At 51.2% G+C, this 13,384-nt stretch overlaps 2 protein-coding genes across 2 annotated transcripts; both read right to left on the bottom strand.

Moving 5' to 3' along the window:
* Positions 1-1,212: 1,212 nt before the first annotated feature.
* On the bottom strand, positions 1,213-1,774 carry LOC101869356 (feather keratin 1-like). The gene is made up of 2 exons (XM_034069152.1): positions 1,750-1,774; positions 1,213-1,529 (listed from the first exon to the last, which is right to left on the bottom strand). Exon 2 carries the CDS (start codon positions 1,507-1,509, stop codon positions 1,213-1,215), a length of 297 nt encoding a protein of 98 aa, XP_033925043.1. The 5' UTR covers positions 1,510-1,529; positions 1,750-1,774.
* Positions 1,775-9,399: 7,625 nt separating this feature from the next.
* Positions 9,400-10,006, bottom strand: LOC101875070 (feather keratin 1-like). Its single transcript, XM_034064449.1, has 2 exons — positions 9,972-10,006; positions 9,400-9,753 (listed from the first exon to the last, which is right to left on the bottom strand). Exon 2 carries the CDS (start codon positions 9,731-9,733, stop codon positions 9,419-9,421), a length of 315 nt encoding a protein of 104 aa, XP_033920340.1. The 5' UTR covers positions 9,734-9,753; positions 9,972-10,006; the 3' UTR covers positions 9,400-9,418.
* Between the last annotated feature and the right edge of the window lie 3,378 nt (positions 10,007-13,384).

The following is a 13,384-nucleotide window of genomic DNA, read 5'->3' on the forward strand; positions in this document are numbered from 1 at the left end:
CCAGGCTGAGCAGCCCCAATGTTCTCAGCCTGTGTTCACATGGGAGCTGCTCCAGGCCCTGGTCATTCTCATGGACCTGCTCTGGACTTGTTCCAACAGTTCCATGTACTTTTTATGCTGTGGACACCAGAACTGTACCCAATACTCCAAGTGAGGTCCGGGTTGTCCAAGTGAAGACCCAGGTTAATTCAAGGCTGGTCAATGTCACCTTTGTGACAGGAGAGATCATGGATCAGTTTGTCTTGCAAACTATGCCCAGGAACATGGAAAAGATGCAGGTGATCACTGACTGACACCATGGCTTCATAGTGGGTAAATCACACCTGACAAGCTTTGTGTCTTCCTGTGAGGGTGTTACAGCATTGGTGGGTATAGGAAGAGTGACTGCCATTATCTACCTTGCCTTGTGCAAAGTATTAGATACGGTGCCACACAACAACCTTGTTTCTGGAACAGAGAGAGGTGGAATTGAAGGATGGGCACCAGGCATCCAGGCAGAGGTAACCCAGCACACATGAGGAGCTTGTGTCAAAGGTGGAAGTGCATCAGTGATTCAAAGCTTTTGTTCAGGGAAGCAAAGAGCTGGAGTGATGGTCTGGAAGCTCCCTGAGTGCCAGCGGGTGGTCTTGCTGGTGCTACTGTTCCACAGAGAGTCTCATCGTGCTGTTTTAGCCACCCTGATGGCCTGTTGAGCCGTGATTGTGAGGGTGAGTTTGGCTGAGTCTTTGGGAAGAAATGAAGAGGAAGGGCCTGAGGCTGGGATGCAGGAGAACTTTATTGAATATAAACACAGTGAAAAGGCAGGAGCACCAAGTGGAAGGGAACCAGTGAGAGGTGAAGTGGGGCAGCAATAAGACATTGTATGTAGCAGGTTTTGCCAGGGCCCTGAGATCTTTGTGCCCCACAGTGCAAATATCACAAGGTTGGTACTTCATGGGCTTCTTGTGTGAGAAAGAGTTTGCAAGAGAGTCGAAAGAACATAACATTAAGACCAATGCATAGAACAAAGTTGGAGAAGAGGAAGATGCTCAAAGGCCTTGGTTCGAGAGAGCTCAAACCGAGTCCTTTCCACGCTTGCCTTCACTGTGTGTTGAGAGAAGGAGTTGTAGAAGTTGAGTCCGTGTAGTAGCATTGGCCCAAAGGTTTGTCCTTAATCCATGATGTTGTTTCCACGGGGTGGATGGCTGGTTTCAGACATGCTGTCAATAGCCCTTAGCAGATGTTGCAGCGTCTTCCACCACCGTAGCAGCCCAGGCCTCCAAAGCCGAAGCCCCCAGAGGAGACGGGCACTCCCTGGGCACCCAGGACGTTGCCCACGGCAGCGGATGAGGAGGATCCGACGGCGGTGCTCTGGGGGAAGGAGCTGAGGATGGGTCCTGGCAGGGTGACCAGCACGGTGGAAGGCTGGATGACGACCCGGGAGTCCTCACACTGCCTGACACAGGGCTCGTTGCAGCTGTTGGCCAGCGGGGTGGGTCCGCAGGGGCGGCAGAGGTCGTAGCAGGCCATGTGTGTGGTGTGGAGGGGCCCTGGCACAGGACAGGACAGGAGAGGAGAGGAGAGAGGGTGATGGGAGAGCAGAGGGCGTGAGGGTGCGAGGTGCGGTGTTGCAGGAGGGCGAGGCAGTGGGGAGGCTGTTGTGGGGCTGTGGGGCTGGGGAGGCGTGAGGGGTGCTGAGGCTGGGGCAGAGCGTGCTGGAAGAGCCGGGGCAGGGGGTGAGGAGCAGAGGGCAAGGGGCTTGAGGCTCACCTTGTTGAGGTGCAGGAGAAGGCGTCAGCAGAGGCGAGTGAGGGACAGAGGCGCTGGGCCGGCTTTTATGCTGGTCCTGCAGTGCCCGAGGGGGCTGAGACAGTCTCTGTGCATGACAGCATGTTTGTGCAAGCAGCTGGTGCGTGTCAGATCCTTGCAAGCAATTAGCTGTGGTTGTGTTTTCCTTCCAAGAATTCTGGGAGTTCATGTCTTCCTGTTGAGGATGTGTCCTTCTGGCCATGGCGGCAGCTTTCAAGCATTAGAGACCAAAGGCTTGGGTTTGATGGTCTATGTCAGGGCATTTGGCAGACCATGCAAGAAAAGCATTGGAGAGGTGGGGGTGTCCTCAGCGATGTCATCCTGTGGCACTCGTTTGTTTTGTTTTGTTGGTGCCTCATGAAGATGTGGCCCTATATCTCTACAGCCTTTTCAGTCTGGTCTGGCCGTTGTAGTTGTAGTGTGTCTGGAGCTGCCTCTTCCATTGTGTTCTGTCCCTCCGTTTCTTGCTGCCAGGTCAGTAAGAGTGGCTTTAGGCCTTTCCCATTGGGTGAGCTCTGTTAGTGTCTTGGTGTCCTTTTGCTTTTGAGGTTGTCAATGGATGTAGTGGGTTTTCATGGAAATGTTTTGTAGGCATAGGCCTGCTTTGGTGGTTCTGTGAGAGGATGGCAGAAACTCCCCCCATGTCTGCTAAAGGTTGTGGGAAGGTTGTACACAAGTTTGTGGAGGGCTGTTTCCTGTGGAAGAGGCCCCATGATGGAGCAAGTCAAGAGTGTGAGGTGGAAGGAAGCATGGAGACAACGTGAAGTTAACTGTGCAGAGTTCCCATTCCTATCCCTCTGTGCTATTTTGCAGAAGGGAGTCGGAGATTTAGAAAGGAAGATGAACCTTGCAGCAGGGAGAGGTTGGGGGAAGGTATTGTAATAGTTGTTTTCATTTCTCTTAATTCTTCTCTGATTTTGATAAATGAATTTCCTTGAGTCAAGTCTGTTTTGCTGCCACTGTTACCTGGAGAGTGATGTCCATGTCCTTATCCCTACTTGGGTGTATCTTCCTCTACCCAATTGAGGAAGAGGAGTGATAGAGCAGCTCAAAGAGCCCTTGGTGCCCCGCCAAGGTCAAAGAATCTCAGAGCCCCATCTTCACAAGAGAAGAAAGTTACAGGCTTGCTCCTGCACCTTGTTCCCAGTGAGCCATGCAGGGCCATTCTGGGCAAAGGTGTGGAGATTTATGACCTCACACTGTAGGCTTAGTGTGTGACCTCAGAGCAGAGGGATGTTGGCTTGGGGTCCCCTGCAGAGGTGTTCCAGAAACAGAGCCGCAGGGAGGATGTTCTGTCTGGAGACCCCCTGCACTGTTGGAGCCTGCAGTGAAGAGGGTCTGGTGGCCCTCTAAGCATCCCAGCAAAGAATCATTTGTGGACCCCATAGCAAGGTGAGACCATGGCCTGGAGACTCTGACATGGGTAGAATTGAGAAAATGCAGCCAGATCGTCAGTGTAGTAGGAATACACACTAGGGTAAAAGGATGATCGCAGAGCAGGAGGGGGGAGACCTGGGCACCCTGCATGGGATACCCATGGTCCTCACAGCAGTAGGTGACATGGCCCTGAGTTCCTGTGTAGTTGGCCCTGGGACCCCAACCGAATGGTCTCAGGAGGCTGGGATGCTATCATCGCTGTCATGCATAGTGGATCATTGTCATGTTCAGTGCTTATTTTGTGCCAGTGATGGGCTGGTGTCATACTGTGGAAGGCCTCCACGTGTCAGTTTGCTTTGTTGCTGGTTGTGGTGGCATATTTCCTAGGAGAGACTTTGTGGCCATTGTTCATACACCCCAATGTTATCCCATGGTACCAGTGTTTTGTTTTCTATGGCTGTGTTGTGAAGAGAGGTCCCCATATCCTTGCAGCCCTGTCCGGCTGGTCTGGGCATTGGGGCTCTTCTGGCTATAAGAGACTTCCATTTCCATCTCTTTCAGTCTCTTCCCACTTTGTTGCCAGGTCTCTAAGCCTGGCTTTGGACCTTTGCCATGGGGTGAGCTCTGTGGGAATCTTTCTGCCCTTGTGCATATGAGGTTGTCACTGTCTGTAGTGGGTTTACATGGAAATGTTTTGGTAGACATTGGGCTGCTGTTTTGTCTTCTGTGAGAAGATGCCAGAAGGTTTCTCCAAATCTGATAGAGCCTGTGGGAAGGACACAGATAAGTTCTTGGAGGGCTGTTTCTTGTGGAAGGGGCCCCAGAATGGAGAAGGGGAAGAGTGTGAGGGGGAAAGAAGAGCAGAGACAACGTGTGGTGGACCGAACACAATTCCCTTTCTCATCCCTTCTCATCCCTCTCTGCTGTTTTGGGCAAGGGAGTAAGGAATTTAGAAGGGAAGATGAACCTTGCAGGAGGGAGAGATTGGGGGAAGATGTTTTAGGATTTGTTTATATTTCTCTTAATTGTACTCTGACTTTTGATGTTGATAAATGAATTTCCCCATATTAAGTCTGTTTTGCTGCCACTCGAACCCAGTGATCAATGTTCATGTTCTTATCTCAGTTCAGGAGATTTTCGTCTCATTCTTCTGTCCCCTCTTCTTTTGAGGAAGAGGAGTGATAGAGTAGCTCAGTGAGCACTTGGTGCCCAGACAAAGTCTACTGACCATAGACCCACATCTTTGCAGGAGAACTGGGTCACAGGCTTGTTCCAACAATTTTCCTCAGTGCCCCATGCAGGGCTGTGCTGAGCCAAGGGGAGGAAGACTGTGAAATCACAGTGGGAGTTTTCAGTGTGACATCAGAGCAGAGGGATGGCGGCTTGGCGTCCCCTGCCGAGGAGTTCCAGATACTCTGCAGCAGGGAAGATGCTCGTCAGGAAACCCTCTGCTTGGGTCACTGTTGGTCTTCACAGTGAAGAGGTGCTGATGGCTTGGGGAAACTCCAAGTCATCATTTGTGGACCTAATAGCAAGGTGAGACCATGGCCTGGAAAATCCGGTGTGTGTGGAATGGGACCTTTCATCCAGAATGTCAGTGCAAAAGGGACACAGTCCTGGCTCAGAGGAGGATGTCAGAGCAGGAAGGGTGGTGACCTGCACACACTGCATGGGATACACAAGGTCCTTGCAGCAAAGGGGGACTGGACCATTAATCTCTCTTTGGGTGGCAATGGAACTCCAATTAAATGGTCTCATGAGTCTGTGGCCACTTCATCAGAGATGTGCTCATGGGAGTGTTGTCATGTTCAAGGCTGTCTTTGAGCCAGTGCTGGCAGAAACCTCTGTGACTTTGTGGAAGCACCCCAGGTGCCAGTCCTTGCTGGTCATAGTGAGAAACTTCCCAGGAGAATCCCTGTGGCCTTTTCAACCCACACTGATGGCCTGTTGAGTCCTCGATTTCTGCTGCGTGAACTTGGAAGACCTTTGGTAGAAGAAAGGACAAGGAAGTATCAGATGTTGGGATGCAGGAGAACTTTATTGAGACAAAAGCATGAAAACGTACAAGCATAAGGAGGAAGAGAGCTGAGATGCAAGTAGGGTGAGCATGCACTGAGGTCTTCTGTATGCAGTAGATTTTGTCAGAGCACCGAGGTCTTCCTGGCTTGAATGGGCAGGTGGCCACTGGAGGTCCCCTGATGCAGTTTAGCCTGTAAGATGCTGGTGCGGCACACAGTGGTGCTGGGGAGGCGTGAGGGGTGCTGAGGCTGGGGCAGAGCGTGCTGGAAGAGCCGGGGCAGGGGGTGAGGAGCAGAGGGCAAGGGGCTTGAGGCTCACCTTGTTGAGAGCGCAGGAGAAGGCGTCAGCAGAGGCGAGTGAGGAACAGAGGCGCTGGGCCGGCTTTTATGCTGGTCCCCGAGGGGCGGGACAGCCTTTGCGCATGACAGCATTTGTCAGCAAGCAGCTGGTGCGTGCCACAGCCTGCAAGTCATGAGCTGGGCCATGTTTTCCTTCCCACAGCACTCCCTTTGCATGTCCTCTCTTGAGGACGTGTCCATCTGGCCCTGGCGGCAGCCTTCAAGTGACCGGGTGTGTTTGGGACAGTTAGCATGGAAAGTGTCTGTCAGGGCACTCTGCAGACACAGCCACAGCGTTAGAGAGGTGGGGTGGTGTGAGTGAGGTCATCCCATGGCACTCGTGTGCTGTGGTTTGTGGGTGCCCTGTGAAGAGGTTTCCGTTGTCCTCATAGCTGTGTCAGGGGAGGGCAGTTTGCAACAGCAGGCTGTGGTCCTGGTAATTGTGCTTGAGATCTGGTTATTCCTGTGATGTGGGGAGCACTTCCCATCGTTCCAAAAGTTTGTGTTGGACCAGTTGTAGCACTAACCTTTTTTATGAGTAGCATGTTTGCAGCCTGTCCTCTGTTTTGATGCAGTGCTTGATGTGGGGCACCTCGTAAGTAGACCACCTTTGTAAGGGTGTTCCACTGTGAAATGAGAAGTTTTACTGACAAGGAGAGTGCTGTTCTGTTGTTTAACTCAGTATTCCTGCAGAAGCTTTGATGATTTCTCCCCTTGCATGGTCAAGGGGTTTGGGGTCACGGGTGTTTGTGGGCAGATGGCTTGAGTGCTCCCTCAGCAGGTTTAGAGATGATGCAAAATCTGGAGAGGGGCTGAGATGCTGGATGGTTGTGCCATGATGTAGAGGGAAGAGGAGGTGCTGGAGAATGGGCAGATAGGAATGTCCTGAAGTTCAACAGGAAGAAATGACAAGTTTTCTATGTAGGGAGGAATGGTGCCTGTTGTTAGAACATTCTGGAGACTGAGAAGCTGGAAAGTAGCATTGCTGTGTACAGCTTTGTGGTGCTGGTGGAGAAGAAGCTCAGGATGGTGCAGCAATGCACCCTTGCAGCAAAAGTGTCCAAGAGTTACCATGAGAGCAATGGGAAGATATTTGTTAGCAGTTTTGTTGGTGGTGTGTGTGTGGGTGTTCTTGCTCTCTTCAATGCTGGTGAGGCTTTGTGTGGAGGCCTATGTCCAGTTGAGAGGTTCTCACTAGAAGTATGGCATGGATGTATTGGATCCAGTCCAATACAGAACCACCAAGATGCTGTAGGGACTGGAAGATCCTTGCTATGAGGAGAAGCTTAGAGAGGTGTTAGTGGTAGTTTTTTTTTCAGCCAGGAGACAAGGCTGCACAGGGCAGATCCCTAATCCTGACTTCAGACCTTGGTTGAGGTCTGTGCATGTCCTGATGCCCTTTGTGACTGTAAGGTTGTCACTGGGATAGTGTTGTTTATTTGGAAAGGTTTTGGTAGCCATGGGTCTGGTGTGGTACCTTCTGTGAGAAAATGCCAGAAGCTTTCTCCGTGTGCAATGGAGCATGTGGGAAGGACCTATGTTGGGGAAGGTCCTGGAGGGTTCTTTCCCATTATAGTGACCCCACAGTGTAGAAGTTAAGAGTGTGAAGAGGAAGGAATGGCAGAGACAATGTGTGTTGTGCTGATCACAACTCCCATTCCCCTACGGCCTGTGCCACTTTGGTCAAGGTTGTAAGTACTTTGGGACAGAAGTGGATCCTTGAAGAAAGGAGGTGTTGAGGAAAGTGTTTTAAGAGTTGATTAATTTCTTACTTTATTGCCCTGATTTTGTTAAAGGAATTTCCCCATGTTAAGTCTGTTTTGCTGCCGCTGAAACTGACTCTGGAGGCTTTAGTCTTATTCTTCTCCTCCACAAGCAGTTGAGGAAGAGGAGTGATGCAGGAGCTCAGTGAGCACTTGGTGCCCAGCCAAGGTGAACCCACCACAGAGCCCCATCTTCAGAGGAGAACAGGGTGTGACAGGTTTGTTCCTGCACTTTGTTCCCATTGCCTTATGCAGGGCCTCATTGCGTCACTGTGAGGATGATTGTGACCTCCTACTGGAAGCTTCCTATGTGATGTCAGAGCAAGTGTTCTGGTGCAATTGTGTTTCTGAGGTTGTCCCTGGCTGTAGTTAGTTTACGTGCAAGAGTTTTGGTAGACACTGGGCTGCTGTTTTGTCTTCATTAAGAATACGTGAGAAGGTATTTCCAAGACTGATAGAACCTGTGGGAAAGATCCAGGTAAGTTCCTGGGAAAGAAGCCCCAGCATGGAACAGGTGATGAGTGTGGGGGAAGCAAGAGCAGTGACAAAGTGGGGTGAACTGACCACAATTCCCTTTCTCATCCCTCTGTGCTGTTTTGGGCAAGGGGGTAAGTAATTTAGAAGGAAAGATGAACCCTGTAGAAGGGAGAGTTTGGGGGAAGATGTTTTCAGATTTAATTTCTTCTAATTCTACTCTGACTTTTGATTTTGATAAATGAATTTTCCCTATATTAAGTCTGTTTTGCTGCTAGTGGAAACCAGTGGGTGATCTCCATGTTCTTATCTCGATTCAGGGGACACTAATCTTATTCTTCTCTCCCCTATCCTCTTGAGGAAGAGGAGTGATAGAGCAGCTCATTGAGCGCTTTGTGCCCAGCCAAGTTCCACTCATGAAGCTCCATCCTTGCAGCAGACCTGGGTCATAGGCTTGGTCCTGCACTTGTCCCCAGTGCCCCATGCAGTGCTGTGCTGAGCCAAGGTGAGGAGGATTGTGACCTCACAGTGGGGGCTTTCTGTGTGACCTCAGAGCAGAGGGGTGGTGTCTTGGGGTCCCCTGAAAAGGTGTTCCAGATACTCTGCAGCAGGGAGGATGGCGGTCAAGAGACACTCTGCTTGGGACACTGTTGGTCTACAAAGTGAAGAGGTGCTGATGGCTTGGGGAAACTCCAAGTCATCATTTGTGGACACGACAGCAAGGTGAGACCATGGTCTGGAAAATCTGGTGTGTGTGGAATGGGGACCTTTCATCCCAAAGATCAGTGCAACAAGGACACACTCCTGGGTCAGAGAAGGATCTCAGAGCAGGAAGGGTGGTGACCTGCACGCAGTGCATAGGATACCCAAGGTCCTTGCAGCAAGGGGGGACTGGATCATGAATCTCTCTGTGGGTGGCCCTGGGATTCCACTTAAATGGTCTCATGAGTCTTTGGCCACTTCATCAGAGATGTGCTCATGGGAGTATTGTCATGTTCAAGGCCTTCTTTGAGCCAGCAATGGCACAAATCTCTGTGACTTTGTGGAAGCACCTCAGGTGCCAGTCCTTACTAGTCATAGTGAGAAACTTCTCAGGAGAATCCTTGTGGCCTTTTTAACCAACACTGATGGCCTGTTGAGTCCTGGATTTGTGCTGCGTGAACTTGGAAGAGCTTTGGTAGAAGAAAGGGCGAGGAAACGTGAGAGGCTGGGATGCAGGAGAACTTTATTGAGACAAAAGCATGAAAACGTACAAGCATAAGGAGGAAGAGAACTGAGATGCAAGTAGGGTGACCATGCACTGAGGTCTTCTGTATGCAGTAGATTTTGTCAGGGCACCAAGGTCTTCCAGCCCTGAACTGGCCAGAGCCCATTGGAGGTCCCCTGATGCAGTTTATCCTGTAAGATGCTGGTGCGGCACACAGTACTGCACTAAGCAGATGAGGTGCAGCAGAGAAGGAATTTGGAGAAGAGGATGACATCCATGTTAGATGTTACCAGGCAGCTTCTCTGGCCCCTTTCCTGCTTGCTTTGTGCCACAAGAGAAAGAGCTGCAGAATGTGAACTGCGGTGTGAGCATTAACACAGACATGCATCCTCAGTCCATGTCTTTGCTTCTAGAATGTACGTGAGTGGTTTCATGTGTGTTGTCAAGGGCCCTTAGCAGATGTTGCCGCCTCTTCCCCCGCCGTAGCAGCCCAGGCCTCCGAAGCCGTAGCCAAGGCCGTAGCCGAAGCCCCCAGAGGAGACGGGCACTCCCTGGGCACCCAGGACGTTGCCCACGGCAGCGGATGAGGAGGATCCGACGGCGGTGCTCTGGGGGAAGGAGCTGAGGATGGGTCCTGGCAGGGTGACCAGCACGGCGGGAGGCTGGATGACGACGCGGGAGTCCTCACACTGCCTGACACAGGGCTCGTTGCAGCTGTTGGCCAGCGGGGTGGGTCCGCAGGGGCGGCAGAGGTCGTAGCAGGCCATGTGTGTGGTGTGGAGGGGCCCTGGCACAGGACAGGACAGGAGAGAGGGTGTGGGGAGAGCGGAGGGCGTGGGGGTGCGAGGGGCGGTGGTGCAGGAGGGCGAGGCAGTGGGGAGGCTGTTGTGGGGCTGTGGGGCTGTGGTGCTGGGGAGGCGTGAGGGGTGCTGAGGCTGGGGCAGAGCGTGCTGGAAGAGCCAGGGCAGGGGGTGAGGAGCAGAGGGCAAGGGGCTTGAGGCTCACCTTGTTGAGCGCGCAGGAGAAGGCGTCAGCAGAGGCGAGTGAGGGACAGAGGAGCTGGGCCGGCTTTTATGCTGGTCCCCAAGGGGCGGGACAGCCTTTGCGCATGGCAGCATTTGTCAGCAAGCAGCTGGTGCGTGCCACAGCCTGGCAAGTCATGAGCTGGGCCGTGTTTTCCTTCCCACAACGCTCCCTTTGCATGTCCTCTCTTGAGGACGTGTCCATCTGGCCCTGGCGGCAGCCTTCAAGTGACAGGGTGTGTTTGGGACGGTTTGCATGGAAAGTGTCTGTCAGGGCACTCTGCAGACACAGCCACAGCGTTAGAGAGTTGGGGTGATGTGAGTGAGGTCATCCCATGGCACTCGTGTGCTGTGGTTTGTGGGTGCCTTGTGAAGAGGTCTCCCTTGTTCTCGTAGCTGTGTCAGGGGAGGGCAGTTTGCAACAGCAGGCTGTGGTCCTGGAAACTGTGCTTGAGATCTGGTTCTTCCTGTGATGTGGGGAGCACTTCCCATCGTTCCAAAAGTTTTTTGTTGGCCCAGTTGTAGCACTAACCTCTTTTATAAGTTGCATGTTTGCAGCCTGTCCTCTGGTTTGATGCAGTGCTTGATGTGGGACACCTTGTAAGTAGACCACCTTTGTAAGGGTGTTCTACTGTGACATGAAGAGCTTTGTGGTCAAGGAGAGTGCTGTTCTGTTGTTTACCTCAGTACTGTTGCAAAGGCTTTGATGCTTTCTCCCCTTGCATGGTCAAGGGGTGTGGGGTCACAGGTGTTTGTGGGCAGCTGGCTTGAGTGCTCTCTCAGCAGGTTTAGAGATGATGCAGTATCTGGAGAGGGGCTGAGATGCTGGATGGTTGTGCCATGATGTAGAGGGAAGAGGAGGTGCTGGAGAATGGGCAGATAGGAATGTCCTGAAGTTCAACAGGAAGAAATGTCAAGGTTTCCATATACGGCAGAATGGTGCCTGTTGTTAGAACATTCTGGAGACTGAGAAGCTGGAAAGCAACTTTGCTGAGTACAGCTTTGTGGTGCTGGTGAAGAAGCTCAGGATGGTACAGCAATGCACCCTTGCAGCAAATGTGTCCAAGAGTTACCATGAGAGCAATGGGAATATATTTGTTAGCAGTTTTGTTGGTGGTGTGTGTGGGTGTTCTTGCTCTCTTCAATGCTGGTGAGGCTTTGTGTGGAGGCCTATGTCCAGTTGAGAGGTTCTCACTAGAAGAATGGCATGGATGTAGTGGTGCCAGCCCAATCCAGGACCACCAAGATGCTGTAGGGACTGGAAGATCCTTGCTATGAGGACTAGCTTAGATAGGTGTTAATGGTAGGTTATTTTTCAGCCAGGAGGCAAGGCTGCAGAGGGCAGATCCCTAATCCTGACTTCAGACCTTGGTTGAGGTCTGTTCATGTCCTGGTGCACTTTGTGACTGTAAGGTTGTCACTGGGAGAGTGTTTTTATGTGGAAAGGTTTTGGTAGCCATGGATATGGTGTGGTACCTTCTGTGAGAAAATGCCAGAAGCTTTCTCCGTGTCCAATGGAGCATGTGGGAAGGACCTATGTTGTGGGTGGTCCTGGAGGGTTCTTTCCCATTATAGTGACCCCACAGTGTAGAAGTTAAGAGTGTGAAGAGGAAGGAATGGCAGAGACAATGTGTGTTGCACTGATCACAACTCCCATTCCCCTACGGCCTGTGCCACTTTGGTCAAGGTTGTAAGTACTTTGGGACAGAAGTGGATTCTTGAAGAAAGGAGGTGTTGAGGAAAGTGTTTTAAGAGTTGATTAATTTTTTACTTTATTGCCCTGATTTTGTTAAAGGAATTTTCCCATGTTAAGTCTGTTTTGCTGTCGCTGAAAATGATTCTGGAGGCTTTAGTCTTATTCTTCTCCTCCACAAGCAGTTGAGGAAGAGGAGTGATGCAGGAGCTCAGTGAGCACTTGGTGTCCAGCCAAGGTGAACACACCACAGAGCCTCATCTTCAGAGGAGAACAGGGTGAAAGGCTTGTTCCTGCACTTCGTTCCCATTGCCTTATGCAGGGCCTCATTGCGTCACTGTGAGGATGATTCTGACCTCATACTAGAGGCTTCCTATGTGATGTCAGAGGAAGTGTTCTGGTGCAATTGTGTTTCTGAGGTTGTCCCTGGCTGTAGTTGGTTTACGTGGAGGTGTTTTGGTAGACACTGGGCTGCTGTTTTGTCTTCATTAAGAATACATGAGAAGGTATTTCCAAGACTGATAGAACCTGTGGGAAAGATCCAGGTAAGTTCCTGGGAAAGAAGCCCCAGCATGGAACAGGTGAAGAGTGTGGGGGAAGCAAGAGCAGTGACAAAGTGGGGTGAACTGACCACAATTCCCTTTCTCATCCCTCTGTGCTGTTTTGGGCAAAGGGGTAAGTAATTTAGAAAGAAAGATGAACCCTGGAGAATGGAGAGTTTGGGGGAAGATGTTTTCAGATTTGTTTTAATTTCATCTAATTCTACTCTGACTTTTGATTTTGATAAATGAATTTCCCCACATTAGGTCTGTTTTGCAGCCACTGGAAATCAGTGGGTGATCTCCATGTTCTTATCTCAATTTAGGAGACATTCATCTTCTTCTTCTCTCCCCTATCCTCTTGAACAAGAGGAGTGATAGAGCAGCTCATTGAGCGCTTGGTGACCAGCCAAGTTCCACTCATGGAGCTCCATCCTTGCAGCAGACCTGGGTCAGAGGCTTGGTCCTGCACTTCTCCCCAGTGCCCCATGCACGGCTGTGCTGAGCCAAGGTGAGGAGGATTGTGACCTCACAGTGGGGGCATTCTGTGTGACCTCAGAGCAGAGGGGTGGTGTCTTGGGGTCCCCTGCAAAGGTGTTCTAGATACTCTGCAGCAGGGAGGATGGCAGTCAGGAGATCTTCTGCTAGGGTCACTGTTGGTCTTCACAGTGAAGAGGTGCTGATGGCTTGGGGAAACTCCAATTCATCAGTTGTGGACCCAATAGCAAGGTGAGACCATGGCCTGGAAAATCTGGTGTGTGTGGAATGGGACCTTTCATCCCAAAGGTCAGTGCAACAAGGACACACTCCTGGGTCAGAGGAGGATCTCAGAGCAGGAAGGGTGGTAACCTGCATGCAGTGCATAGGATACCCAAGGTCCTTGCATCAAGAGGGGACTGGATCATGAATCTCTCTGTGGGTGGCCCTGGGATTTCACTTAAATGGTCTCATGAGTCTTTGGCCACTTCATCAGAGATGTGCTCATGGGAGTGTTGTCATGTTCAAGACTGTCTTTGAGCCAGCAATGGCACAAACCTCTGTCACTTTGTGAAAGCAACCCAGGTGCCAGTCCATGCTGGTCTAAGTGACATACTGCCAGGAGAATCCCTGTGGTCTTTTTCACGAACACTGATGGCCTGTTGAGTCCTGGATTTTTGCTGTGTG

Source organism: Melopsittacus undulatus, chromosome 1 (assembly GCF_012275295.1).
Source record: "Melopsittacus undulatus isolate bMelUnd1 chromosome 1, bMelUnd1.mat.Z, whole genome shotgun sequence".
NCBI lineage: Eukaryota > Metazoa > Chordata > Aves > Psittaciformes > Psittaculidae > Melopsittacus > Melopsittacus undulatus.